General features: G+C 54.0%; 2 protein-coding genes across 3 annotated transcripts; one reads left to right on the forward strand and one right to left on the reverse strand.

Moving 5' to 3' along the window:
* Window positions 1–5,343: 5,343 nt before the first annotated feature.
* On the reverse strand, window positions 5,344–18,260 carry RBPJL (recombination signal binding protein for immunoglobulin kappa J region like). Of its 2 annotated transcripts, XM_085241470.1 has the most exons (12): window positions 18,056–18,260; window positions 12,401–12,473; window positions 9,921–10,046; window positions 8,757–8,827; window positions 8,457–8,572; window positions 7,703–7,877; window positions 7,120–7,257; window positions 6,871–6,980; window positions 6,526–6,666; window positions 6,196–6,351; window positions 5,952–6,055; window positions 5,344–5,775 (listed from the first exon to the last, which is right to left on the reverse strand). In XM_085241470.1, the coding sequence occupies exons 1-12, from the start codon at window positions 18,075–18,077 to the stop codon at window positions 5,502–5,504; spliced, it is 1,506 nt and encodes a 501-aa protein (XP_085097596.1). In that variant the 5' UTR covers window positions 18,078–18,260; the 3' UTR covers window positions 5,344–5,501. The 2 variants fall into 2 exon arrangements, with proteins under 2 accessions (XP_085097596.1, XP_085097597.1); XM_085241471.1 differs by lacking the exon at window positions 6,526–6,666.
* On the forward strand, window positions 12,353–26,296 carry MATN4 (matrilin 4). Its single transcript, XM_085241469.1, has 11 exons — window positions 12,353–12,444; window positions 20,062–20,164; window positions 21,171–21,740; window positions 22,543–22,665; window positions 22,867–22,989; window positions 23,276–23,398; window positions 23,490–23,612; window positions 24,130–24,543; window positions 24,710–24,862; window positions 25,186–25,290; window positions 25,527–26,296. The coding sequence occupies exons 2-11, from the start codon at window positions 20,092–20,094 to the stop codon at window positions 25,583–25,585; spliced, it is 1,866 nt and encodes a 621-aa protein (XP_085097595.1). The 5' UTR covers window positions 12,353–12,444; window positions 20,062–20,091; the 3' UTR covers window positions 25,586–26,296.
* The last annotated feature ends 126 nt before the right edge of the window (window positions 26,297–26,422 follow it).

A 26,422-nucleotide genomic window follows, 5' to 3' on the forward strand; every position in this document is an offset into this window, starting at 1 on the left:
GATTTTTTTTTATTATTTTTTTTAAATAGAATTATTTATAGTTTCTGGAATGGCTGCTCTTTGCATCTGGTGACTTTTATCCTTCTTATGTAAAATGCTAATATAATGAGTCTCTGTGGAAACTATTTAAGCTTTATTCTGTGAATTTTAATTATAAATTCAAGGCAATAACTTTTAGAATTAATCTGTATGCAAAATTGGATTCATTATATGATTGAAGTAGGGGAAAGATTAGTATTTCTAGCCTGTAATATATTATAATCAGTCCTATAGAGCTCTATTATATTTTTACAGAGAAATATACAACTAAGTGTGAAGGCTGGAGGGAACCCTTCAGCAGCCTCGCTGTCTGTGAGGCTTGGTCTGTTTTGTACTGCTGTTTGGCCAGCATCTTGCCTGGAGTGCAGGTGGGCATTGGGTCTGCCTGGGTGGCAGCTCCCAGCTGTGGCTCTTGCACTGCATACCCTGTATGTAGCTCCTACCTCTCAGACCCATTCCCAGTGCTCCAAGAGCAGAGGGTGCAGTGCACGTCCTGTGTCTGTGCTTTGCAGTGGTGGTGCAGGATTGTAGCTGTTTGGTGCAGTTCGAAGCCCGACCTGGGCAGGCAGCATGAAGCTGATGTAACCTAAACAGCTCCTCAAGCCTCCTGAGCAGGACTTTGGGGCTTGTGGCCAGATGTTTAGAGGCAACAGCACAAAGAAATGGGGCTTTAGCTGGTGGCGGCTGCTCCTTGATGCTGCATTGGAGCAGCAGGCAGGAATGTGTTGATATGAGTTTGGGAGGGCTTTCCCAAGGGTCCTCCTCCAGCACGTGTTTTTGGAAGTTGCAGGCTCTGGGGTGCTCTAAAAACTATGCAGAGTTGGATGTAGGGTAGGAAGGAGAGGGAGGATTCACTGCCTATGGACAGCGCTGCCAGGAAGGCAAAGGCAGAAACAGTGTCTGCTTCTCTGGATATTTCAATTCTCTCGTGTAACTGCTCTTGGGGATTTTCCACTGTTACTGACTTCTATTTTTTTTTTTTTTCTCCACAAATAAACTGGTACTTTCTAAAATTGGCTTCTTGGACTGTTTCTGATCTGGGATTACTTTTGGGAACTGGATAACAGAGCCTGTGTGTGTAACTCCTTGGTTTACCAAAGGGAGAGGCGTGCTGGGAGTGGTGTGGCAGTGCCCTGCAGCTCAGAGGGGCTTTGTCACTGTCCCCATTCCTGCTGCCCTGTGAGCTGCCCCTGTAGGAGAACAGGGCTGGGCTTCTGGAGCAACCTGGTGCTGAGTCCTTCAGTCAAACAGTGTGGATCTAGCGTGGCCTCCAGGTGGGAGCATGTGTCCTCTGTGCCACCTCACCCCAGAGCAGCTCTTTGGTAAGCCCTGGAGGAGTTTGGCTTCTCCAGCCCCTCTGCCCTGGCACTTTGGTGCTCCTGAAGGATGGGGTTGGCTCTGCTTGCTGGGATGAGTGTTGAGTCTCCAAAGAAGTGCAGTGTTTAAATAGATTTTCTCAAGGACAATAATCCAATTGCTCTCTCCCTGCTAGGGATTCCTGCTCTGGGCAGCTGGGAGCAGTCTGTGTGCTCCCCTAGGGCTGCAGATGCACACCGGCTCTGTGCTGCTGCTTCCTGCTCTGTGTCCAGGACTTCAGGTGTTACTGGGCTGGGCTGACCTCTGCTCCTGGGAGCTGCTGTTTGTCCGGACCTGGTGATGTATGCCTGCATCCTCTGTGTTCTCGTGCCTCCAACAGCTGGGATGGGCTCTTGGCCTTGCTCCTCAGGACAGCATTTGTCTGTCTCTTCCTTTCCCTAGGGCTTCATTTCAGTTGCAGGAATCCCTTGTGCTCTGTTTGTACAGTGCTCTGGATGGGCTCTGCAGGTCACAGGGTGCAGCACCCACAGGCTCTGCTCCTTGCTGCCTACTGCCCTTTAGTGATGCTTTGCAGAACCCACCCCCCCCTCCCGGCTGTCATTCGGTCGCGTTTCCTCCTGGTGCAGCTCTGCTCTTACACCAGAACCCCCGCTGAAGTTAAAGCTGAGCACTGCCGCCCTCTGCTGCGGGATGGGGCACTTTGGGGTGGGCTCCTCCGGGATGCTCTTAGCCGGGTGACCCCATTTACCCCCCCCCCCCGGGGGCTCTGCCAGGCCCCGCTCCGCTGTGTGGCTGCTGCCCCCTCCTGGCACCGTGCGCACCCGCAGGGTTTTCTTTTTTTATTATTTTTTCCTCTCTTTTTTTTCTCTTTACCCTTCTTTTTTCATTTTCTATTTTTTCCTTTTTTTTTTTTTTTTACTTTTTCCTTATTCACCCTTCCCTCCCCCTTCCCCCCATCCTCCTTTTCCCTTTTACTTTTTTTTTGCGGGGGGGGGGGGGGCATTGTATTGCAAGAAAATCAGTCTAACTAAAGCTTTGAGCCCCCAGCAGGTAACAGCTTCAGGCCTGGATTTGCAGAGAACTCTCATATCGTCATTATGGCTGAGTACTTATCAGCCAGTTCACTCAGAGTGCATGGTGGGAAGGGCTCAGAAAAGGGATAAACATTAGCAAAGTGTCAGCTATGATATGCTGAAGCTCATGGCAGGGCTACAGGTATGCTCTGAAAGATGCCCAGGACCTGCAAAGAAGCATTGTTCCTCTGCAAAAGGCACCAAAAAGGCAGTGGGGTACAGGTGTTGCTTCCACCACATCATCCTGACCTTGCTGTGCTGAGCATCACTGAGCAGCTTTGAGGTCAGACCAGGGCCACAGGAACCAGAAGGGGCAGGTAGATATTTTAGCAGAGAATCCCTATGGCTTGGGAAATGTGTAGGTGGGAAAAGATGCATTTGTCCTGGGAACAGTGTCAGTTTAATAATGTGGAGTCAATACGGGAGAGGACAGTTGGGTGCATGCTGTGCATTCAGCACTGTGTGGCTGTGGGGAGGTGATGCAGTTGGGTCTCCAGGGCTACCATGACCAGCAGTGCTGCCAGCCTGGTTGCCGGTTCATCTTCCAAATCCATCTGTTTCAAAGGTGCACCAAAGCCTCACTCCTCCCCTTGAGCTTTCACCTAGGGCTGTGAGGTCTGGGTCTCTATCCAGCAGCCTTGGGCAGAGGTGCAGCCTCAGTACAAAGCCAGAGCGGAGACAGCACAAGGGCTGGGAGTGCCAGAGGTCTCTGTACCCCACAGGCTTCTGCTGGTCCCTGGGAATGGAGTGTTCCTGGTGCAGGAGCACTGCTCACCCCCCAGTACAGCCCTCTGCTCTGCACCATCCCCCCCCAGGAGGAAGTTTCAGGGCATTTGGCCCAATATTGACATTGCAGAGGGGAAAGGGCTGGTTTCTAATCACCGCCTGATAATTTGGAGGAAAAGCAGGGAAGCAGGGGGCCGAGGTGGGCCAGCAGCCCCACAGAACATGGAGTGAACAATGGGGCCAGTGTTGGGCTGAGCACCACAGCTCCCTGCAGCAACGCCCAGCAAGGAGTTTTCAGCACGTTCCTATTCCCTGCTCAGGTATAATTACACCGGGGAACAAAGAGCCCTTCACAGCTGCCTGCTCCCCCCCAGTACAGCCCTGGGGCTCCCTGCACACACACCTCTGTGCCAGTGGGATGTGGGGGGACAGGGGATCGTGGTGGCAGTGGTGAGACAAACCCTATCTGGTTCTTTTGGGGTCTGTCTATCCTCACTGCAGAAAGCATGGAGCAAATCTCTCCCTGCCCCAGTACCAAGCCTGCTTTTTTGGGGGTTGCAGCATTGCTGTAAGCTGGAGATTGTTTATTAAAGCCTCTTTCCTTATGCCCTGTTCACAGCACTGGAAATGCTGTGTTGGGACAGGCAGTGACGCTGTGGTGGGGCAGGCAGAGTCTGGCTTAGAAACCTTTGGCCGAAGCTCAGCTCCCAGGGCCAGGTACCTCTCTGGGATCACATTTGCATTCAACTGTGTTCAAACATCAAAGCAGTGAAAATTATTAGTATTATTTGACACGCAGCCCATGCTGACATCTCTGCTCCCAGCCATCCTCACCATGCAGAACCTCCCTGTGTGGGGGGAGCTGGGCACAGCCCTGCAGGTTTGTAGCCCTCTTGCTGCTGCTTCTCCTCCAGCACCCCCTGCAGAGCCCAGCTCCCATCCCGATCCCCCCGGCCAGTTGGGCTGGGCCCTCGGACAGCCCTGACACAGAGCTGGTGGGCACCAATGGGGGGTTCAGTCCTTCCCTGCACTGCAGGCAGCCCAAGGAGTTTTTTCAAACTTTGCCTGTTTTACAGCAAAACAAACAACCCAAATCCCAAGTTTCCACACGCTCTGTCTGCACGGGCAGGGCTGAGAGCTCAGAGCTGCAGACACAGGAGCGCAGTGGGCTCTGGACGGCCCGTTTTGCAGTGCCTCAGCATCCCTCAGCTCTGCTTCTCTTACCCTTGGCGTAGCTCTGCCTCCCGCCACCCTGCTGGGTTATTTGTGGCTCTGTCAGTAAAGGATAAGTCAGCAGAGGTTTTCTGGGCCCTATCCGTAGCTCTGGGGCCAGCGCTGCCCCTGGGGGGATGCTGTCGGCACGGTGCGCACCAGCCCGGCTGCGGCTCGCTAGGTGGCGGCAGCTGCTCTCCTCCCGGAGGGCGGAGAGTGACAAGCTGTGATTTTCTTCTCGATGTTTTGAAGGGGCTCTCAGCTCTGCCTCCCTCGTGCGGTGCCGGGAACGGTGCTGCGCTTTCCCAGCGCCCTCAGGCTTTGCCATCATCCGGAGATGCTCAGTTCTTTCTCAGCAGCTCCAACAAAGCGTGTGCCATAAAAGTAACAACGTGAGCTCGTTCGAAGCCCTTCAAGTCGACAAGAACCGCTCCTCCTGCCCTTCGAGACCCGGCTGCTGCTGAACGAGGCAGGGGGCACTTTCCATTCATCAAACAGGAGTGGTGCACAGGAAGGGGAAGGGCTGTGGCTGCAGCTCCTACACAGCGGGTGGGGACTGAGCCCTCGACCCAAGCCTAACCATCGAGCTCCCCGTGCAGATGAAGAAAATGCTCTGGGGGGTGAAGAGGGATCCTCAGTTTGGGCACTTTGTCTCAGCAGAGACATGACTGCTGGGAAGAGTTTTCCTTTCTTCCCCACCCTCCCCCCCTTTGAAATAATGCCATTTGGGTTTCTAAGTGGGAAAAGAAATCAATAATAATCTAGTGCTGATATTCAGCTGCTGGATGATTCGGTGCAGAAGCAGAGCAGAGATTCCTCCTATAGATTAATAACACTTAAGGTCCCATTCATCATTCCTGTCCCTGATGGCCTTTGGGTATACGGACAAGGGGCACATTGGGGAGATGGGATGCTCTGTGCCAGCACAGGAGATAAAACCCGAGGGCCAGTAAAACAGCATTGAATTGGTAAAGAATCCATGCAGTGTGATTTATTGGTGCCCATATGTGAGATTCTGCTGTTACAAGAGACAGCAGGTCACGACGAAGCAGGTGTACAGGGGACTCTTGAGCATGGCACAGGGACACTGCTGTCCCCAGGGCTGCTGGCAATGAATGCTGCCCACCCAGCTCACTAGCTCTGCATGAAGAGGTGGAAGTTGGTCCTGGTGAACTCCTGGTGGATGCTGTTGAGCAGTGTGTCTGAGTCCTGTGGGACATCAGTAGGGGCCTGCTGCCCTGGAAGGAAGCTCTGCTCCGGGGTGTAGGTGAAGGTGAAGGAGCTGGAGTAAATGAGGCCATCATCCCTGACCAGCAGGAGTGGGACAGTGATGGGATACCTCAGCCACCTCCAGTCGCTGCCAAAGGCAGAGATGTCAGGGACGACACACATCAGGGATTTGGGACTCCTGAGAGCAGGACAGTAAAACAAGAGTTCACCTGAAAGGGTCGTGGTGGCGGAGATGGGGCCAAGGAGCACCCTCCCCTCTTGTCTCATGGTTCTGTTCCTCCCTGCCCACTTGTCACCAGTCCCCAAGGTCCCCAGGCCATGTCCAAACCCGGAGCCGCTCCTCTGTCCCCTCACCTGTACATCGTCTCTGCTTCCACGTCCCCGAACCAGACCTTGAGGTGAGCATGGAAATGCTCTCCCTGCACCTCCAGCATGGCCACATCCCCTCCGCCACTGAGCTGCATGGGGCAGAGCCACGGTGGGCACAGGGCTCTGCCTCTCCTCCATGTGTCTCAAACCAGAAGCCGAGCAGAGGTGCCAGGGCTCAGCAATGGAGCAGGTGAGCCCACATCCATCACGCACCCAGAACCATGCCTACCTGCAGCGCTGTGATGAGTGGCACAGGGCTGACAGGCTCACGAGCACAGGCCAGGCTCTCACTGAAGCTGTACTCCACCGTCTCAGTGCCAATGATGGTCCAACAGGAGCCGTCATTCAGCAGCTCCCGGTTGGCTTCCTTTGGACATGGCGATGCCTGCAGAGAACATCACAGCTCTGAACACATCATGGTGGGGACAGTGGGCAACCAGTGCCATGACACCTGGTATTTGGTCCCAGTGGAGATCTTTGCAAAAACTTTGGCTAGGAGCAAAGCAGAGGAGCTCAGAGAGAGGATGCGGAGCACCCAGGGGTGTTCGGCCCCCTGTACCTGGAACTGGATGACTTTCTCTGTGGACAGACACAGGTACATGCGGTCGCTGCCCTGGAACTGGAAGGCACACTTGTGGAGCTGGGAGATGGGCTCGTCCACATCCAGCATAGCATACTGCTTGCTCACCTTCCGAATGATCTGCAAGGCAGATGGTCAGCACGGGGCTGGGGAGTGCTCTGTCCCCACCTGTGTCCCCAAGCATACAGAGCACTGTGTGCCCTTGCAAAGGAGGAGAAAGCGAAGGGACAATGCCCGCATTGCTCTCTGTGAGCCCCTAAGCTCAGGGGAACAGCAGAGGAGCAGGAATGCCCATTGCTCATTCCCATGGGGATGGAGCCTTACCAGGGGTGGCAGAGTGATGCCGGTGGCCGTGCAGATGAGCTGGACCACAGAGCCATAGCGGATGTATCCCTCCCGCAGGGGGAACTCACTTTGGGTGCAGCGCTCATCAGCTTTGCAGGAAGGAGAGAGGCAGAGTCACCATCACAAGCAGAGACCTCCAGCTAACTCCCAGTTCTTCAGCCCCTGGGAACCAGCATAGGCTGGGTAAGCCTAGGCTGGAGGGAGGCAGCCCTGGGGACAGCTTCTTACCCAGGTGGAGAGTGAAGGCTGCCCACTGCCTGGCACTGGCGATGAAGGCTCCTCCCTCCACCGACAGGTAGCGGGTGCTGACGGTCTGTGAGCGCAGGCGGTTGAAGAGGGACACTTTGGAGCCTGAGGAAATGCACACTGTAGGGGAAGGTGGCTGGGTTAGTGTTGGAACCACAACCCTGCTGCTCTCTGCAGCTGGACAGGACAAGTCCTGGGTCCTGGTGTGACCAGCACTGCACGAACCAACATTTCCTAGCTGCCATTCTCTTTATGGCATCAGTACATTATACACTGCAATAGGTCAACCCTTTGGAAGCAGACATCACCTCTGCCCAAGTGCATCTTTTGAGATTCAAACCCATGGACTTTGAATTTGCCCTGACCGCTTTGGAGCCAAGCCGTGAGCACTCAGTGTCCTAACTCATTTCATCCCACTGCACTCCAGTCCATCTCATCTCACTCTGCTCCATGCCACGTCACGCCATGCCATTCTATGCCACCCCCCCTCATCCCATCCCACCCCAACCAACCCCACCCAGCCCCACGCCTGCTTTCTCCCTGGCAGAGCCAACTCCATACGCACGGTCCGTGTTCTTCAGTGACTGCTTCTTCTGCGAGGGCTTAGAGATGACCTTGATCAGCTTGCTGTGAAAGGTGCCAATCTCTTGCCCGTTGCTGAAGAAGAGCTTCAGGACCAGGCGGAAATGCTTGCGCTTATCCGCATCTGAGATGTACAGAGCCTTGGCACAGCCAAACCCCTGCAGAGGGCAGAAGGAGCGGTTGCTGGATGTAGGCTGGGAGCAGCAGGCACAGATATGGTCCCTCCAGCCTTCCTCACCGCCAGCCCGGGCACAGCGTGCTGACAGGACATAATGGTGCCCTTTGAAAGAGCCCTGGGTTCATTTACAGGGGGAAATGACCAGAGATGTTATTACAGGTGCAACGAAGAGCTGGGGATCAGCAGTGGCTTTATTTACACTGGGGGCAGAGAATTCCTCATGGAAATTCATGTTTATGTGTGATTTATCCCACATCACTTGAGGGATTGCCCCAGGTTTGGGTTTCCAAACCCAGGCTGGATGGCTGATAGGCCACGCTCTAGCAACAGCTCCAGCACTGCAAACAAAGGCCCTTTTTGTAATATTTCTGGCCCAGCTCAGACCTTGTGCTCTTTGGGGACCCCAGACAACACTTTTCTTCTTGTCCCTATCAAAAGATGCTAGATCTCATCTCAAGCTCTTGAACTTTAGAAGGGCTGGGATTTCTGCATGCAATATGTGTGGGAATGGTGCTGGGGGGCTGTGCTGCAAGAGGGGAGCAGGCTGCAAGCACTGTACCTTTGCATCCGGCTGCTCCTCAAAGCTGAGCTTCTGTGTCTCCATCAGGCTGCTGCCCATGGTGTCCAGCCCCATGTAGCCCCACACACGGAGCCCTGCCTCTCCCACGTCCCTGGCTGGGACAAATGGAAGGGAAGGGGAGGGCAAGGGGAGGGCAAGGGGAGGGCAAGGGGAGGGCAAGGGGAAGGCAAGGGGAAGGCAAGGGGAAGGCAAGGGGAAGGCAAGGGGAAGGCAAGGGGAAGGCAAGGGGAAGGCAAGGGGAAGGCAAGGGGAAGGCAAGGGTTGCCCCCCAGTGTGTACCTGTTAGCTGTTCTTGCTTTAACTTCCATCCTGGCCCGCCCAGGTAAACACAAGGTGGGGGGCAAAAAAACCTGCAGAGAGTAGAAGGTGCTGTTATTGCACCTAGAGAAGGTCTCCTTGGCAGAGATAGGTGCCTCAAAGCAACCCCAGAGCTGGCTTAGTGCTGCTGTCCCACCTCTGGGTGCTGCTGGTGGGCACAGGGCAGGGACTGAGCAGCAGGAGGGGGTGGGGGTCCCACAACCCCCCAGCCCAACCCTACAGAGGCTGAGCTCTGTGCTCTGCCCGCCTGGAATGTGGAGTTTCAGCAGCTCAGGAACAGAGTTTGCATTCACAGCCAGATTTGGAGACCAACGCAAATAAATCTATACCCAGCGTTTTGGAAACCTATTTTCCTGTGTTTTATTTGGGTTTCCACTGTCATTGCACTCGTGTGAATGGTGCAAATTCATTCTCTATTGATACTAGGTGAAATGCCAGCAGCACGGGGAGGTGATATTTTGGAGCCCTAAAGTGCTGGGGTCCTGGTTTGTTTAAACAGACCTTCCCCAGCTCTGGGCCACGAGGACATGAAGGAAACCAGACCAGCACCTTTCATCTTTAACCTGGGGGCAGCTCAGCCTTAAAGGTAGGGCTAATAAGAGGGGGATTATTTATATCACAAAGACTAAAGGAGGATTAATTATACTCCGTTGCCACAGCTGACGTCACTGCTCAGGAGTAGCAATTTTGGAGATTCAAGCCAGAACCTCAAGGCGTTCTTGCAATGTGGAGAGGATTTTCAAAAATAGCCTCTGGGAGACCATGGCCATTGATGGAAAAGTCCCAGCGTGACCTTAAAGCAGCAACCCCTCCTCTTTGCAATTTCATGCTCAGAGGGCAAGACCTGAATGGCTTCTCCCATTTTACCCACCTCCCTGACCTTGCTGGGGCGAAGAAGCCCAGGAGGAGCACCAGCTCCAGGTTCGTGTAGGTGGGGAGGCTGCGTCCCATCGTTCAGTCCCTGGGGGTGAAACAGTAGCTTTGGGTGCTAAAAGATCATGAATGGACGGCAAGGGGATACATTAAATCTATAATTCTACATCATTGCCACACCAGGTTTGATGAAAGGGCTTTCACAAGCTGAGCTCTGCATAGCTGCTTTGGGAAGGCGAAGACGTCTCCTACCTTTTCTCGTTGCCATATGACTTCTGGGCGACTTTGGCATGCAGTATGAGCACTGTCTGCTCTGCTGGCAGCTGCAGGTACCTCCGCACGCCATCCCGCAGCAGGTCAGCTTGGTATGGGTTGGACCTACAAGACAGAGGTTCTGCTGAGCACAGTGCACCCAGGGCTGCTCACTGCCTTCTGCAGGGCTGTGGGGTGAGCACAGCCTGGATTTGCTGCCCCACAGCCTCACACAGGGCAGGGAGATGCTGCTCCAGAGCCCTCAGGCTTTGCCTGTGGCTTCACCCACTAGCAGGGTATGGAACAGCCTCACACCAAGGTGAGGCAATGGCAGGGAGTGTTCGGCAGCATATTGGCCAAAAAATGTGAATTAAGACGTGTGCTGACAGCACAGTCAGAAGCAAATCCTGCTCTGCAGAGCTTCCTGCAGCAGCAGCTTGGGGCAGGGCCAGGCTTGTGTGGGTACCACCGCTCCCTCCCAGCCTGTGTAACGCAGAGGCACAGTGCTGGGTGACTGCACAGCACCTATTAGAGCCCCATCTGCACTAATTACCTTCCTTCTGCTTCAGGCTGGAAGGTGCATGCCAAGGGCAGGTAAAAAGACTGCAGTTTGACATCTAGCAGCAGGAAGAACTACCCAGCAACTTTTTTCTTCACTTTATCCTTTCTCTTCAGCCATTCCCTCCTGACTTATGGGGCTATGCTGCCTCAGTGATGCACTCCTGAGCAGTGCTCACCATTCTGACCATAGAGACGACCACCCAGCATCCATCATCTGGTTTACATTTACCCTCAGCAAGTCAAAGGGCCATTGCTAATGGGCATAGCTACCCACTCCGCTCCTTCTGGCACCTACAGCCTCTTACAGGGAATCATTCACTCCCTCTGACATTTATTATATTAAATTATTGAAATGCTTTGATTGTAGTGCAGTGTTAGTTCAGTGTCATGTTAGCAGCACTGCTTGCACTCAAAGCCTTCTTTTCAGAGCCTGAGCTCTCAGCCGGGAATCCAACGCACAAAGTTGGGTATTATGTGGAAGCGGAGCAGGGCACTCCTCAGCTCTGCAGGCCACGACCTCCCCTGGGCTGCTTTTTGTGAGCCTGCTCCTCGCCCTGCATAGCCTGGCCTTGCCCTCACTTTGGGTTTGGACGTACCGCAGGAATGGGTGCAGTTTCCTTGGTTCCACTGAGAACAAAAGCACCCGACCCAGAGTACCGGAGCACCATCCGACCAGCTCTTGTTTGGGTCTTCAAGTGGTGCCTATATAATAACTTTAACACCACCCTCAAGTGGGATTAACTCTGAATTCAAGATTGAGTTTTCTGTTCTCCCTGCCCAGGGGCTGCTGCATGCTCTGCTCAGAGCACAGCTGCCCTGCAGCTTGCCACAGAGTACTGTTGTACTTTCCTGTGCTTGGAGAAACCAAATATCCTCATAAAGCATATCCATTTTGGAGATCTGGGCTGTATTTTGTACAGAGCAGGGGAGAAAATGCCTGCTGGGCTCCTGGGTATGGGCTCAACACGATGTTTATGCAAAAGGAAAAGCCATTAGAATTCACAGAAAGAGAAGCCTGCAGTTTCTGGCTTCCCTCATTTTTCAATACCTCCTTTAATCCAGAGCAGCCCAACCCGCAAGCCCTTGTATATGCACGGGTATTTATAAATCCTATATTTTCAGCGCTGCACACACAAGTGAAATTCAGCCTTTTCTGGGCTTGGGGGATTTATGGACCACGCCAGCAGCAAACAGCAGAGCAGGGTGGGTGAGCTCTATGGGGGACCGGAGCTCAGGAGGGGTGGTCCCCGCCTGCCCCACCACTGCCCCATTTGGTAACACAGCGTTGGCTCGGCTGCCAGAGAGCTCCGATAACGCGGGTGATACACTGAGGTTGCCCTATCTCTGGTTTCTGTTAGCACAAAAAGGGAGGGAAGTGCTGTTAAAGCACCAAAGCCCGGTGCTGTACGGCGCTAGAAGTGGCTCCCACCACCACTGTGTAACGTGAGTGCTGAGACGAGGGGCAGGGATGCTTTGTTCCCAGGTGCCTGAAGGTGATGCTCACCATTGCTACATCACTTGATGCTGCTGGGAGCAGGACCAGAGGCTCTGCAGTCCCAGCTAGAGAGCTCTCCAAACTCCCCACTCAATGGTGCTCAAAGAGAAGGAAGGACGCGGGGCGCTTGGGAGATTTTCTTGAAGCTGGTGGGAGACGCAAAGCAGAAAAAGGGAGAAAAATAAACCACCCAATCCAGAAAGCCTCTTCCTGTCGGCAATCACTTTCACGCAGCCCCACGCCCACCCACCCTTGGCGACGCGCTTCCACCTGTGCCCACGTTCCTCGGTGGAGGGGGGGTCCTTCAGCTCCTCCCGCACTGCGCCGGGCCGGGCCGGGCCGAGCAGAGCAGAGCCGCCCCGCCTCCCCCCGCCCCGTTAAATGCCGCGCAGCAGCGCTGAGCCCCGCGCAGCCCCGCACGTACCTGAGCCAGCAGCGCGGCGGGGAGCGGCTCCGCGGCCGGTACGGGTGAGTGAGGGGCTCCGCTGCATCCGCACCTACGGGAAGGGAAAGGGGAGAGAGCGAGCCCCGAGCTCCTGGGGGGGGGGGCGTTTGGATCGGAATGGAGGGTTGGGGTGCCGGGTGCCCCCTTGGAATGAGCGGAAAGCAAAGGGAGAATGGGGAGAGGATAACCCTTCGGCACGGGGTTATCCCCAAGTCAAGATCCCTGAGCTCTGCTGCCTGTGGTTCGATGCAGCGCTCACTGATCCACCTGAGCACACGGCACTGGGGAGTGGGTGCTGCTGTAAGCCCTGCCCTGCTGTCGGGGCAGCACCGCTCGCCCTCTGCCTGCCCTGCTCACCGCTGCCCAGCTTTCGGGCAGGTTCTCGCTTATACAAGCGAGGATCTCCTTTAGCAGAGAGTAGTAAGCTCTCGTACACCTGGGCAAAGCACGCTGCGCACCAGAAGAGCAAAATCCTGCCAAAAGATAAGCTTAAAAATGGGGCTGAATTTAGTTCTGCCCCATTTCATGGGATGCTGGGTCTGTGCACAGCCTGAGTGTGTCTGCGTACTCATGAATGTGCTCGCACAAGCGATCACCCACCTTTGCCTTATAACTCCAACTGTTTCACAGGGAAAAAAATAGCCCAGGGCGTATTTGCTACGAGCAATTACATGGGAAAACTTGTTTGGAAAAGCAGAGTATTCTGCACTGGCATGCAGCTGTCCAAGTAGGTAATGCAGTGTGATGGCATGTGCTCTGCTGGGGGTTTTCCCCTCGTTCTGCTGCAGAATAAGGGGTGCAGAGCTCCCAGATTGCCCTGCAGGCAGGAGCTGGTGTGGGTGAGAGGAAGGAAGGAGGGCTCTGCCACTTGAAAGGAATCCGCCACTTCTTGTGGGACTGGTGGAGGGGGGAGTGGGCTCCAAGACAGGAGCCCATTCACAGCGCTGCCTCTTCTACGTAAGCTTGCAGGATTTTTGCCTCCATCAAGCCCAGACTGCATACAGAATTACTCTGAGGTCCTCCCTGTGGGACCCTTTGTAGTATCTCTTGATAGCAACAACAAAAATCTTCCTTATCTGTTGTTTTCCTGAGAACAGGAGTCATCGGTTGCAGGCAGCCAGCTTGGAGGCTCTCAGTAACAAGTAGAAAGCGTATTCCACAAGCAGATTCTTGCCATCTGTTTAGGGAATATCATTAGATTGGCATCCAATCCAGGCAGAAAGCCTGTGTGTGGGGAGAAATCTGCTCTCAGATCTCAGCCCTGCTATTTGCCACCAGGACTTGGCAAAGCAAAGAGCAGAGTTAACTCTTGGGATAAATCCGGCCTCATCTGAAAGACGAATTCCCATCTGGAAGGCGTGTGAGAGTCCTTCGGGTTTGTAGTAAAATGGCACTTTCCATCAAAGCAGACAGAGCTCTGCTGCGTCCAACAGGAGAAAGCTGTTGTTCATTTCTGTGGGAGTTTAACTTCTTTTTTCCTCTTAAAGCATTAACTAAACGTTGTGAGATTACTGCAAGTTGGGCTTGGGATTTACTACTGTTGGTGATGGTAGGCACCAGAAGATGCAGCCGTGTTGGCTGCCTGATGTAGGCACTCTGCAATCACGGGACGTGTGTGCTCTGAGCACTCACAGCATAGCATTTCCCTCGAGGTTGGCATTAGGGGTTAAAGGTTTTCAAGAGAAGCCTTTGTTTGAGCATTTTAAAAGTTTCCAATAGGGGCCCCTTTGTCCGCCTTCCGAGCGGCGTGCCTGCCTGGTTCAGAACTCAGCACTCATAAAATACCATTTATAAATGCTGGATGAATGGGGTTGAAACATAAAGAGAGGCAGCAATAAGCACACACGAGCTACAGACGGGCCCTACCATCACTGCATAAACCTGGGAAATCACAACAAAAATGATTGAGTGGCACTCATAAAGAAATGTACAAAAATCAGCTGCAGAAAGAGTCCCCTTTGTGCCACATATCCCATGGGCTCCTCCAGCCCTGCTGCAGGCTGAGTGGCTCCTGTGGCCGGTCAGTACCTCCTGCCTTCTTATTTCCTCACTTTGGGTCCAAACAGAAGCAAATTGATCACCAAAGCACAGCCCCCACTACCATAAGAGCTCCACTGAGCAAGCGTTGTCCCTCTGTCAGTATTTGCAGCACAGACGTGGCTTTAGGCATCAAGTAACATTGCTAGCAGTTGGGTTTCTGTTCCCTCCCCTGCCCAGGCTGAATGTGAGGGTTTGACTTCCCGCTTTGCAAGTCCTTGGTTGCATGCATGAATCCATCATGTACTCGTTCCCCCGGTGCACAACTCTATAGGGATCTGCTGTGGTCCCCTGCAGAGAGGTGGCAGTGCCTCAGTTCCTCCCCAGGCATTGAGCATTCCCATCTCTGGGCTGCATCCTTCTGTTTCACCAGCTGATTGCCACCCCTTAGTAACAGGATCCTGATCTACACTCTGCAGACCCATAGGAATCCATGGCCCGTAGCCATAGGAATCAGTAGGAGCCGGTCAGCTGGGTTAGCCACTCTGCAGGAGTCTGCCTTTCCCTTGCTCTCTGTACATCACTACCCTGATGGGACAGTTGCCTCAGCAGAGAGCTGGGACAAATCCATGGGGGCTGGTAGCTGTGAAGTTATATGGAAGGGTTTTCCCATGCTATCTTTGGGATTGCCAACATGAAGAGTATCTAGACAAACACTTCAACCACATTGCTTGCTCTTCTGTCTTGAGGAGGACTGCGCAGTCTCTGCCTGCAGCAGCCAAGCACTGCTCATTTTCTGCTATTTCAATTAAACGCTTAGCAGGATGGGTAGGATAAAGGGGAGAGGCACATGAGTAGCATTCTGGCACATTGCCTTATGCCAACACATTGAGTCACGTCTCCAGAGCGAGAAATCTGATATAAAGATTTAGAGAAGGAGGTCAGGCAGTGGATCTGTGATTGTGGGGCTGAAATAGCAGTGGTTGTCTGTGCCCTGGGAGCTCACAGAGGTCAGCTGGGGATAGGGGTTCCTGCAGCTGCAGGAGGTACATACTCTCCTGGAAACTATCCGTCTCATTGCTTAAAGATGTTGGTTTTTTGCTTTAGCAGCTCAGCACAAACACCACACCAGTCCGTGAGCTGCTCCAGGACACTTCTTTTTCCTTTGTGGTCGAACACGCATATTTCTGGGGAAAATATGCACTCTAACACCTTCCTCCCAGATTGAGGATTTGGGCTATGGGTTGCTGCCTCAGCTTCTGGATGGCCCGGACCTCCCCTTCTCCAAGGCCTGAGGCTCAATCCAGCTGCCCTCCAGGGACTCATTAGCAGATGAGCACCTGATTTTGAAAGAGAATCTGCAAGGTGGATGTTTCCTCAATGACCATTCTTCATTAACATCAAAAAGTATTCCGAGGTCCATCCAGATTTGCTCAAAACAGCAGGCAGGAGCAGGACTGGGTGACCACCTGGTGTTGTCCTCTTAGCCAGATCTTTAACACGTGTGAGGCCACGTTTAGTTTGCAGGTACATACAAGCTGATGGGGAAGCTGCCAACTGCTACGTGCCTCATAGAATAGGAACTGACCTTTTCAGGGAAGTCTGTCCAGCATCCAGAAAGTCTTTCCTGTTACTGAACTCCTGCTGGGGTTGAAGCCACGATGTGCTGAGTACAGCCTTGTCTTTCAAACAACGTGTCCTTCCAGGTGGCACTTGGCCCAGAGGAGCTGCCACAGCACTGTAACCAGAGAGTGCTGCGATGTCCTGGAAAGAGCCTGCTCTTGTTCTCCCACACGTTTGGGAAGAACCAAGGATATGCCGGTCCTTATGGAGGGGAAAAAGCATTTTATCCTCTCTTGTTTGCAGACTAGAAATTCACACTGTTTCTCTGGTCTCAATATGCCAGGTGCTCCCATGCTCTGAATGCTGCAAAGGTCTCCTTCCTTGAGGGCTTTGCAGCACCGGAGGAGGGTGTAAGCAATGCTGGGGTGAGTGCAAGACCATTGCTGCAGACTGGTCCCCAGGGGCTATTGGTCAGTAATTCAGGGCATAGGCAGCCACAGGCTGGGGGCAGGTATGGAGCCCAGCATCCCTCAGGCTGCACCTGGTTGGTCTGTGGCACACAGGGAGCAACACAGCTGGCTTTGGATTTGACTCTGTGCCTCAGTTTCCCATGCTGGGATATAAGGGGAATTGCTGTGCAGGTTCTATGCTCTAGAAGAACACAGGTGTTTCAAAGAAGGGAGCTGGGAAATATAATTCTGCTTTGAAATTGGGCTTCTTTCCAGCCCCAAGGAAGAGAAACCAACCTTTGGGCAGCCCTCCAGCATAGTATGGATGCAGCTCCAGGGCCAGCCTGGGCCTCAGCCATCCACACCGCATGAGGGCCTCGCAAACATACACACAACATGCCAGGGCTCAGTGGGGTTTGCACAGCACAACCTGACTGACATCAGGAGGTGTCTCCAGGTTGATGCAAGCTATCATTGCTTCCTTGCCTTTCATGTCTGGGGCAGTGCATGCTTCTCTTTGCTTTCCCTGTCCCATCTGCACTTTTTGGGCAGTTCTTTAGGGCATGAACCCAGAGACAGATACACATGGCTATCTATGGCTGCATCCTCCACTCCCGCTGGCTTTGTGGTGCTGTCCTGAGCATATTCTAGGTTCTCTTTGGTGCTTTATAGACCAACAGCCTCAAAGCACAGCAATGACAGCATAGTAGCAAAGTCCTAGGCTGGAGCAAGCAAGATTATGCTCAAATGAGGCAGCCATGGACACAGAAACAAAGGAAAGAATCTGCTTACCCTTAGAAGGCCTCAGGTACACAGGGATTTCCAGCAAGATACCCTTACCTCCATGCCACCCCTTAAATGAGATCTGGGAAGGGGTGGATCCTAGCTCCAGCCCTTCTGGTCATTCAGGTATATTACATACACCTGAGCTCCCCTGGGGTTGGCCCTGCCTTCCCACCAGGTGCTCCATCACAGGTTCAAGCTGTGACTTAGCATTTCTGCTACGCAGCCAGACAGGATTTGATTTATGCCCTATAAAGCTGCCTTGCTGGGTCTCTGTTAATGGGCATGGAATGAAGCAGAGTACACAAAGAGTCCCATGAGTGGTGGGGATATTGCATCCAGTGCTGCCATCATCCAAAAATCCCAGCACAGACATAGGTGCTGCTATCTGACAGCTCACACAGCATCGGCGCCGTGCACCACTGCCATTCTGCTCATCTTCAGTGTGATTTGTGCCTCAGACCCAGCTAAGGCCCAGAACCATGGGGTCTCCCATGGACAGGATTTCCCCCGAGCTATGAGGTGCTGCCCTCTCTCGAACCATTCACCTCCACTTTCTCCACCAGCTTCATCCCCCCTGCAAACCATCTGAGAAAGCCCCGATCCCAGAGGCGGGAGGACACAAATCTACAGATCTCTGCTCCCTGTCTGCCCGAGGCGGGATGCGCCCAGGTCCGACCTGCACGGATGAATCAGAAGGGGAATATTCCGAGCATTTCTGTGAACCTGCGGCCAGCAGAGCGCTGCCAAGGAGGCCAGGCTGAAACCCGAGGCGGCTGTTTTTTTCCCGGAGGCTCAGCACTTGGCAGGAGTGCAGTGCAGTGGTGGCGGGGGGTGGGGGAGCACCCTGGGGCTGCCTTACCTGCCTGCCTCTGGGGGTCCATCCCTGGTTCTCCTCGTCCCACAGCAGGAGGGGGGCCGAGAGGAGGCTGGGCTCATTGCCAGCCTTTACATGCAGCTCATCCCTTTGTCACCCCATCTCCTTCTGCAAGGCAGAACGGCAGGCTGACTTTCTCCTTGCGTTGCTTTGAAAAATGAGGAAACGCTGCGGGGTGTCGCGCTGTAGCAGTGCTTATTCCCTCCCACCCCCCCAGGCCTTTTCTCCTTTATAGCCCTGTGTTATCTCAAGGTCCCCGTGCTGTTTGCCTTGCCTCACAGCACCTGCCTGCCAGCCGTGTGCTTCCCACCCACCTCCCTCTTTGCTTCCCATCAGCCTTGCTGCTGGGCGCCGCATTGAAGCAGGGTTGCCCCACAACGCCCTGTTGCTGCTGGGTGCATGGCAGTGCCATCGTGCCGTGCTTCTCCCACAGCCCCTCTGGCCACAGGGAGTGTGAAGGCTTCATCCAACACTCAGATGCTGTTAAAAATAGAATCGGTTGTGGACTGGTTTTCTCCTCCTTGGTTCCTGGCCCAGGAGCTCATTCTTCCCTCTGCGCTGGCTTTGAAGCACTCTGGATGCTGTGAGACATGGCTGGGTGCCAGCCTGCCATTGCAGGGAGAGCAATCTGCTGAAATGCTATAGGTGGCACAACTGACCCCAAAACATATAGTGCTTGGGGAGTGCTGTCTTCTAAAAAAATAAAAGAAAAAAGCACATGTTGGACTAAAAAGATTCTGCTAGATAAGTGGTGAAAGCCAGCCAAGCTGGGAGGGGGCTTTGGCTTCACCTGGGTGCTGTCTGTGGGGCACAGAGTTCGACCGAGTTGAAGTTCTTGCAGGTCTTGCACAGTAATACCGAAATTCTGAATCCTCTTGTAGCCCTTTTTTATCCTTCCAACTTCTTCAATATTTTTCAGGTGTGAACACCAGAGAGTACGTTAGGACACAGCTGTGCAACCTATTATCAGCATCCCCGCTGTCAGAAACATCAGGTTCAGGGCTGTGCATAATCGCTCAGCAATTAAGTGGAAACCCTGGTGATGAATTACAACTGAGACCTCACGGGGCTAAACAAATAGCAGCCAATAACTAGTGATAAAACAAATTTCCAGTGTGCTTTTTGAAAAAGCCCCACCCCCGTGCCTGCTCCCTGTCTCTGGGGGAAGCGGCTCTATTTGTGGTATTCCCTGTTCCCATTGGGTTTCCCGCTGGCTTTCCCACTGGGGATGGGGCTCCTGGGTCCCCCACTGATCCAGGGTATCCTGCCAGTGCCCAAGCAGTGCCTTTGCTCTCATTGCTGCCATTGTTTGGCAGCCTGCAGCATTTGCCGTATCTTTCAGTGCGCTCTGACCTGGGCTGGCACCTAACCCTAACCCAAAAGCCAAGGCAAGAAATGGGCAGGTGGGGAGGCAAGCACAAGTGGAGGTTTCGGATAGCTGGTCAAAATCTCCATCCCTCAGTTATCCCACCCCAAATGCACCATCTTTCACCCAGGTCCCTGCAAACAGATCTGCACAGGCACTGTCACCACCTGTGCACGTGGAGGTTTTTGCTTTCTGTTTTCCCAAAAGCAATCTACATTCATGGATCTTTTAGGAGAAAATGGCCTTTTCCAGTGGCTCTGAGACACTTCTGAGTGGGTTTTTGCCTCTGCTGGCATTTTGGGGCATCTGTTCCCAGCACAGAGCTCCCCTCGTCCGCTGGCTACGCAGCGAGCCCTTGGCGGAACATCCCAGCCGCATGGTTTGCAAGTGAAAATAAGGCTTGTCCGGTGGCCAGCTCCACCCAGAGCAGAAAATCAGAGCTTTTCACTTGGCAGATTGTCGCTGCTGTAATGAAATGTAGCTGTGCTGAAGAGTCCCTGCGCAGTGAGCCTGCGGACGGGGCTGGCAGAGCTGCCGCCGCTGTCTGGGTATGTTGGCGGTGCCCGGGCACCCACTGAGTGCCATCAGGGGCTGAGCACTGACAGCACATCTCCTCCTCCTGTAGTGAGTGCCCAGCTCTGCTCCCACAGCAACGATGAAGCTCCTGCCGCTCGCTGCGTTCCTCCTGCTCGTCCTGACGGCGCTGGAAGCCAGACCGAAGCCTGCAGGTGAGCTGTGGTAGCTGGGAATTGCCTGGAGCAGAGAGGAGTGAGTGTGTCAGGGCAGTGAGACCCCCTCGGAGGAAGGCTTGGTGAGACACCGTGCTCACTGGGGCATCCCCGGGAGAATGCAGCGTTCCACCTGCAGCATGAAGGCAGGAATGTGGTGGGGGACAAAGCAAACCTGGGGCCAGCAGCCTCCGTCCTCCCTGGGCAGAGGTGGCCAAATCAGTTTCAGTTTCAAAAGCAGCACCACAGAGAGAGAGAGGAGCCCAGGATGTCTCAGGGACCTCTGGGCACGGGGGAGCAGCAGAGCTGACAGCCCTGGGCTGGGCATCGTCCCAATGGGACGCACAGTATTTGCTCACAATTACGGCCAAATTCTCCCAGGCTCAGCTACTCACTAGCCAAGCCAAATATGTTCATTGGCTTTTCGCTTGCTAAACACTCTCGGTTTGCACTGGAAGTTGCACCCATGTATCCAAGAGAGGCTCTTTGGCTCAATGCTCTCAATGTGCATGCCTGTAGCAGAGCTTTTCACTGTCTTATTCTTTACTCTTAAAAAAAAAAAAAAAGAAAAAAAAAAGAGAGAAGTTCTGTGTTTGGGCAGGAACTGGCAAAGTGCAGTAAAAACCAGAAACTGTGGGAGGCTGGCGCTGCAGGAGGAACAGAATAATTGCTGCAGAGGTGAAAACACCATTGCCTAAACTTGTATCTAAGCCTTGTCAGGATAGATCCAGACAGAGAGAGGTGTTTCTGCAGGATCAGGGCAGCAGAAGCACTTGGGGACGAGGAGACGCTGCCATTCCCCATGGGGATGGTGTCACGGCATGTGTCCTTTCCTGTTGTCTCAAGTCCCACTCTAGCAGGCACACACCATAGGTTTATTTGGCAGTGAGAACGTGCTGGGCTGCCCACATCTCCCTTTCCATCCCCTATAAGGATCCAGCCAAATGAGATGCCTCAGATTCTTGCAGACAACCACGAGGCTAATCCATCTCCTTGCCCTTCACAGCCCTGAAGTGCAGGACGGGTCCCCTGGACATTGTCTTTGTGATCGACAGCTCCCGCAGCGTGCGTCCCTTTGAGTTTGAGACCATGCGGCGCTTCATGATCGACATCATCGGCAACCTGGACGTGGGCCCCAACGCCACGCGGGTGGGGGTGATCCAGTACTCCAGCCAGGTGCAGAACATCTTCTCCCTCAAGACCTTCTTCACGCGGGCAGAGATGGAGAGAGCCATCAACAGCATCGTGCCGCTGGCCCAGGGCACCATGACGGGGTTGGCCATCCAGTACGCCATGAACGTGGCCTTCACCGTGCAGGAGGGCGCACGCCCACCCCACAAGAAAATCCCCCGCATCGCCATCATCGTGACGGATGGACGGCCCCAGGACCGCGTCTCTGAGGTGGCCGCCCATGCACGGAACGCCGGCATTGAGATCTACGCCGTGGGCATCCAGCGGGCTGACATGAACTCACTGCGGGCCATGGCCTCACCGCCACTGGAGGAGCACGTCTTCCTGGTGGAGTCCTTCGAGCTGATCCAGCAGTTTGGGAAGCAGTTCCAGGACAAGCTGTGCGGTGGGTGAGAGCCACAGCTGTGGCCTTCTTGCCTGCTCCTTGCCAGGCTGGAAGGTTGCATTGTGCAGCCTCATCCAGCAGCCGTCCCCTGGGACACCTTTCCTGTGCTGCAGTGGGATTAAAAGCTTTAAAAGTATTGCAGGCACATTCTTGTCTTCATCCGTTTCTGGTAGCTCTGCGGCGAGCCAGGACGTAATGACAGTGATGGCTAGGATCAGCTAGGAAGAAATGTGGAACTGATTTCCCCAGGTATCTGGGGATAGGTGATGCCCATGCAGCCCCATCTGCATTTTGACATGGCTTTAGTAGTGGCTGGGAATAGGGAGGCTGCTTGTGCCTTGGCCTGCGTTATGAGCAGAGCTAACCAGGAATAGGCATGGGGGTGAGGGTGTGCTCTGCAGCACCATGTCTCTGCTGGCAGCACATTGCCCATTGCCTCCTGGCTCCAGTGCCCATGTCCCAGCCAGATCGGCAGGCTCCTGCTCATAGGGATGTGCAGATATAGCTGCCTGGGCTTCTTTACACTGATGAACAGCATGTTCCAGCTGAGCTCAACACATTTAGCTCCAGCTATCAACACTTAATTAATATTGAGCATTGATTTAGTACTCAGGTAGACCTGAAAGCTGAGGCCATTCAGAACCCTGTGCAGAATGTGGAGGTGCCTGTGTCCGTGTGCTGGCAGTCAGTCCTATGGGTCTCTGTCACGGAGTTAACTAGATCAGTGTCTAACAGTCTCTCTATAGGGCAGTGTGGCAGAGAGCACCTTGGGGGCTGCTCTGATGCCCTCTCTGCCTTCCAGGGGTGGACATGTGCATGGAACAGGACCACGGATGCCAGCACAGCTGTGTGAGCACCCCCAGCTCTTTCTACTGTGAATGCCACCCTGGCTACCAGCTCAACGTGGATGGAAAGACCTGTTCCCGTAAAAACCCTTTTTAACTCTATCTCTAACATTGCATGTCTCTTGGAGGGAAGAGCAGGAAGAGCCCCAGTGAGGCCAGCAGCAGCCAGGTGCTCCTGCTGCAGGGAGGGCAGGGTGGTGTCAGCTGCACTCTGGGACTTTCCTTTCCTGTCTCTCGTGGGGCACCAAGGCAGAGGGGTGACAGCATCTGCTTCCCTGCAGCCATCGATGCGTGTGCTGACGGCAGGCATGGCTGTGAGCACCACTGCATCAGCACCCGAGGGACATACTCATGCCGCTGCCGCGCCGGGTATCATCTCAACCAGGACAAGAGGAGCTGCACAAGTAAGATCCTCTTCCTCCCCGCTCCTTCCCTTCGTTCTTCCATTGCTCCTTGCTCAGAAGAGACTCTCAGTCCCTCACTGGGCCTCCTTTCAGGTTGGATATTAGGAAAAAATTCTTCTCAGAAAGAGCGGTGAGGTGTTGGCACAGGTTTTCAAGAAAAAGAGAAATGTGGCACTGAGGGACATGGTCCAGAGCAGTCAGACAGGGGCTGATGGTTGGGTTAGCTGATCTCAGTGGTCTTTCATCCTTAATGATTCTGTGATTCTCTGATTCCTTCCCTCCCCAGTGATCGATTACTGCAGCTTCGGCAACCACAGCTGCCAGCACGACTGTGTGAGCATCCCTGCCGGGCATCGCTGCCGCTGCCGCGATGGCTTCATGCTTCAGCACGACGGCAAGTCCTGCCGCGGTGAGTCCAGCACAGGGCTGCAGGAGGCAGCTGCCATGGCTGTGTCCCCATCTGCATGGTGGTAACCATCTCTCCATGCCTTGTGTCCCAGCCATTGACCTCTGCAATGGGGTGGATCACGGCTGCGAGTTCAAATGTGTGAGCAGTGAAGGTTCGTTCCATTGCGTGTGCCCCGAGGGCCAGCAGCTCCATGCTGATGGGAAGACGTGCAACAGTGAGTACTGGGCTTCACCTATGAGGGCTCACCTAAAACTAGCCCACTGTGAGGGGATCTGTGTGGGTGGATAAGGCTTGTGTCCTCAGAGGAAGAGCCAACAGGGTTTTGGGAAAAGGTTGAGGACACTGCAGGTGGCTGTGCTGCCATTCAACAAGACCTGGGCAGGTTGGTGAGTTGGGTGGGCAGGAACATGATGAGGTGTAGCAAGAGCAAGTGTAGGGTCCTGCATCTGGGGAGGAATAACTGCACACATCAGTACAGGTTAGAGGCAGGCCTGCTGCAAAGGAGCTGTGAGGAGAAGGCCCTGGATGTCCTGGTGGCCTACAGGATGGCTGTGAGCCACAAATGTGCCCTTCTGGCCAAGAAGGCTAATGGTACCCTGAGATGCATTGAAATGAGCGCAGCCAGCAGGATGAGGGAGGCGATCCCAGGAGTGCCCTGGGATGCCTCCAGGCCTCAGCCCAGTCCATGTGGGATCCTGCACATCCCCTCTCACCATCCCGTATCCCTGCAGAGTGTGGGGCCGGACACGTCGACCTAGTGATGGTGATCGATGGCTCCAAGAGTGTCCGGCCCCAGAACTTCGAGCTGGTGAAGCAGTTTGTGAACCGCATTGTGGATCTACTGGAAGTGTCCCCTGATGGCACACGTGTGGGGCTGGTGCAGTACTCCAGCCGTGTCCGCACTGAGTTCCCCCTCAACAAGTACCACAGTGCAGAGGAGATCAAGGAGGCGGTGATGAAGATGGAGTACATGGAGAAGGGCACCATGACAGGCTTGGCCCTCAAGCACATGGTAGAGCACAGCTTCTCTGAACTAGAAGGGGCCAGGCCACTCTCCCACAACGTGCCCAGGATCGGGCTCGTCTTCACGGATGGACGCTCCCAGGATGACATCTCAGAGTGGGCACAAAGAGCTAAAGAGTCAGGTGAGAGCTTCTGGCATCCAAGGATGGTTCCTTGGCTGGTTGGCTCCTGGGAGGTGGGTTTTTGCTGCACCAATCCCTGCCTTGCTCAGTCTTATTTGCTCCAGACTCAGGATTGCTTGATGCTGGGCAGCTGGCACAGTGCTGAGGATCCATCCTTGCCCTGCAGGTATCGTCATGTTCGCTGTGGGTGTCGGCAAGGCAGTGGAAGAGGAACTGAGAGCCATCGCCTCTGAGCCGGTGGAGCAGCACTTCTCCTACTCAGCAGACTTCACCACCATGACCAACCTTGTGGAGAACTTCAAGCTGAACATCTGCCCAGGTGGGTGTCCCAGCCAGCAGCCTGCCTCTGCCCACAGAGCCCGTCAGCCCGTGGCACATCCATTGGGATGATGCTGGTAGGGACAGTCAGAGGCACCGACCTGAGCTGGGCGCTTCCCCAGGGCCAAGGTAGCTGGTATAACCCCCCACCGATCCCATCCGTCTGTTGTAAATAGTGAAGTGGGGCTCAGGGAGGGATTTGGAAGGGAAGCTGGAGATGGGGTTAATGCAAAAGGATTGCAAGGATAAGGGGGTTGTGTCGGGGGGGATGTGAGCAGGGCCTGCTGTATGTGCCCTGAGCATCCCCAAATCCCTCCAACACAGAGGAGGGCAGAGGGGAGACGGAGATCCGCAGCCCATGTGAGTGTGAGGCGCTGGTGCAGTTCCAGACAAACACCGTGGCCATCCTGCAGAGCTTGACTGAGAGAAATATCCTTTGACTGCTGCATGGGCTCACTGGGGGGAAAAGGGACGGGGCTGCATCCAAATCCAAGCTGGGGGAGGCACGGGGGCCAGCATCAAGGATGGGCTCCATTCTGGGAGCTCAGTCCCTTCTGAGTACTTCAAGGTGAGGGGCTGGCAGGTGCAGGTAAGGCTCACTTTGTGCTTGCTTTGGGCACGTCTCTCGCTCTTTACTCAGCTCACAGTTTTCTTAGCACGCACACTTGCTCAGATGACAGCCAGACTGGAAGCCCTGGAGAAGCAGATTGCCCTTAAGAAGTGATCCTTGCAGCAGGTCACAGGGCTCAGAGGGGACCTACAGTAGCTACGTGGCATTGTTATTGATAGATTATGTAAAGCATCGTTGCTTGTTCTTGTATCACAAAATCCCAAGGGGATGTGGAGTGTATTAAAAACAAAAAATCTTTAAAAAAAAGGGGGAAAAAGAACTCGAGCAAAAGCCCTGCTGAGAAACAAATGGATTCAGCCTTCGTTGTTGCCTCGTCTCTCCAGCCTGGCTGGTCTGGGGCAAGGTGGGCAAGGTTTGGAAGAAGAGTTGTGACACAGCTCCTGATGCAGCTGGGATGGACAGCAGCCCCTGCACCGCTCCCTGCGCTGCTTTGCATGAGGAAACCCAGCGGTGGCAGCACCCTGGGAGCTGCTGCGGGCAGGATGAGCCTGTGCAGCAGGACTGCATGTGGACCGAGTGCTCCCCAGTCCCACAGCCGTGGGTTTGCAGCTCATGGGAGAGCAGGCAGCAGGATCCTCTCATCCCTGTTTTGGCAGAATTCTTCTAGAAACAATCATTATCTTCTTTTATTGGGTTGGGTTTTTTTTTTAATCACGTAGCAAAATGGTAATAATTCTCCCTATAAATATCTACGTGTGTGTGTATATATATATTTTATTGTGAGAACAGGGTAGTGCTATTTTTAAACCCTTATTTTATATATGGAAATTTCTATCCTGACAATAAACACCCTGGAGATTTGTAGGACACGTCTTGCTCCTTTTTGCTGGGCTGCAGGGCCCTACAATTCCTTGTGCCCGATCAGGGTCCCCCACCCTCTGCCTCTGCACATCCTCTGGGAAGATCCTTGCTTTATGAGCATCACTCAAG

The sequence above is a fragment of the Meleagris gallopavo genome, chromosome 22, assembly GCF_905368555.1.
Source record: "Meleagris gallopavo chromosome 22, MGAL_WU_HG_1.1, whole genome shotgun sequence".
Classification (NCBI taxonomy): domain Eukaryota; kingdom Metazoa; phylum Chordata; class Aves; order Galliformes; family Phasianidae; genus Meleagris; species Meleagris gallopavo.

Coding starts and splice junctions, on each gene's coding strand:
- RBPJL (XM_085241470.1), bottom strand. CDS start 18,077: ATGGACCCCCAGAGGCAGGCAG. Junction 10,047..12,400: donor CCGCCGCGCTGCTGGCTCAG/GTACGTGCGGGG, acceptor TCTGTCTTGTAG/GTCCAACCCATACCAAGCTG. Junction 6,352..6,525: donor AGAAAGTCATCCAGTTCCAG/GTACAGGGGGCC, acceptor TGTTCTCTGCAG/GCATCGCCATGTCCAAAGGA.
- MATN4 (XM_085241469.1), top strand. CDS start 20,092: ATGAAGCTCCTGCCGCTCGCTGCGTTCCTCCTGCTCGTCCTGACGGCG. Junction 22,990..23,275: donor GGACAAGAGGAGCTGCACAA/GTAAGATCCTCT, acceptor TTCCCTCCCCAG/TGATCGATTACTGCAGCTTC. Junction 24,863..25,185: donor CAAGCTGAACATCTGCCCAG/GTGGGTGTCCCA, acceptor CCTCCAACACAG/AGGAGGGCAGAGGGGAGACG.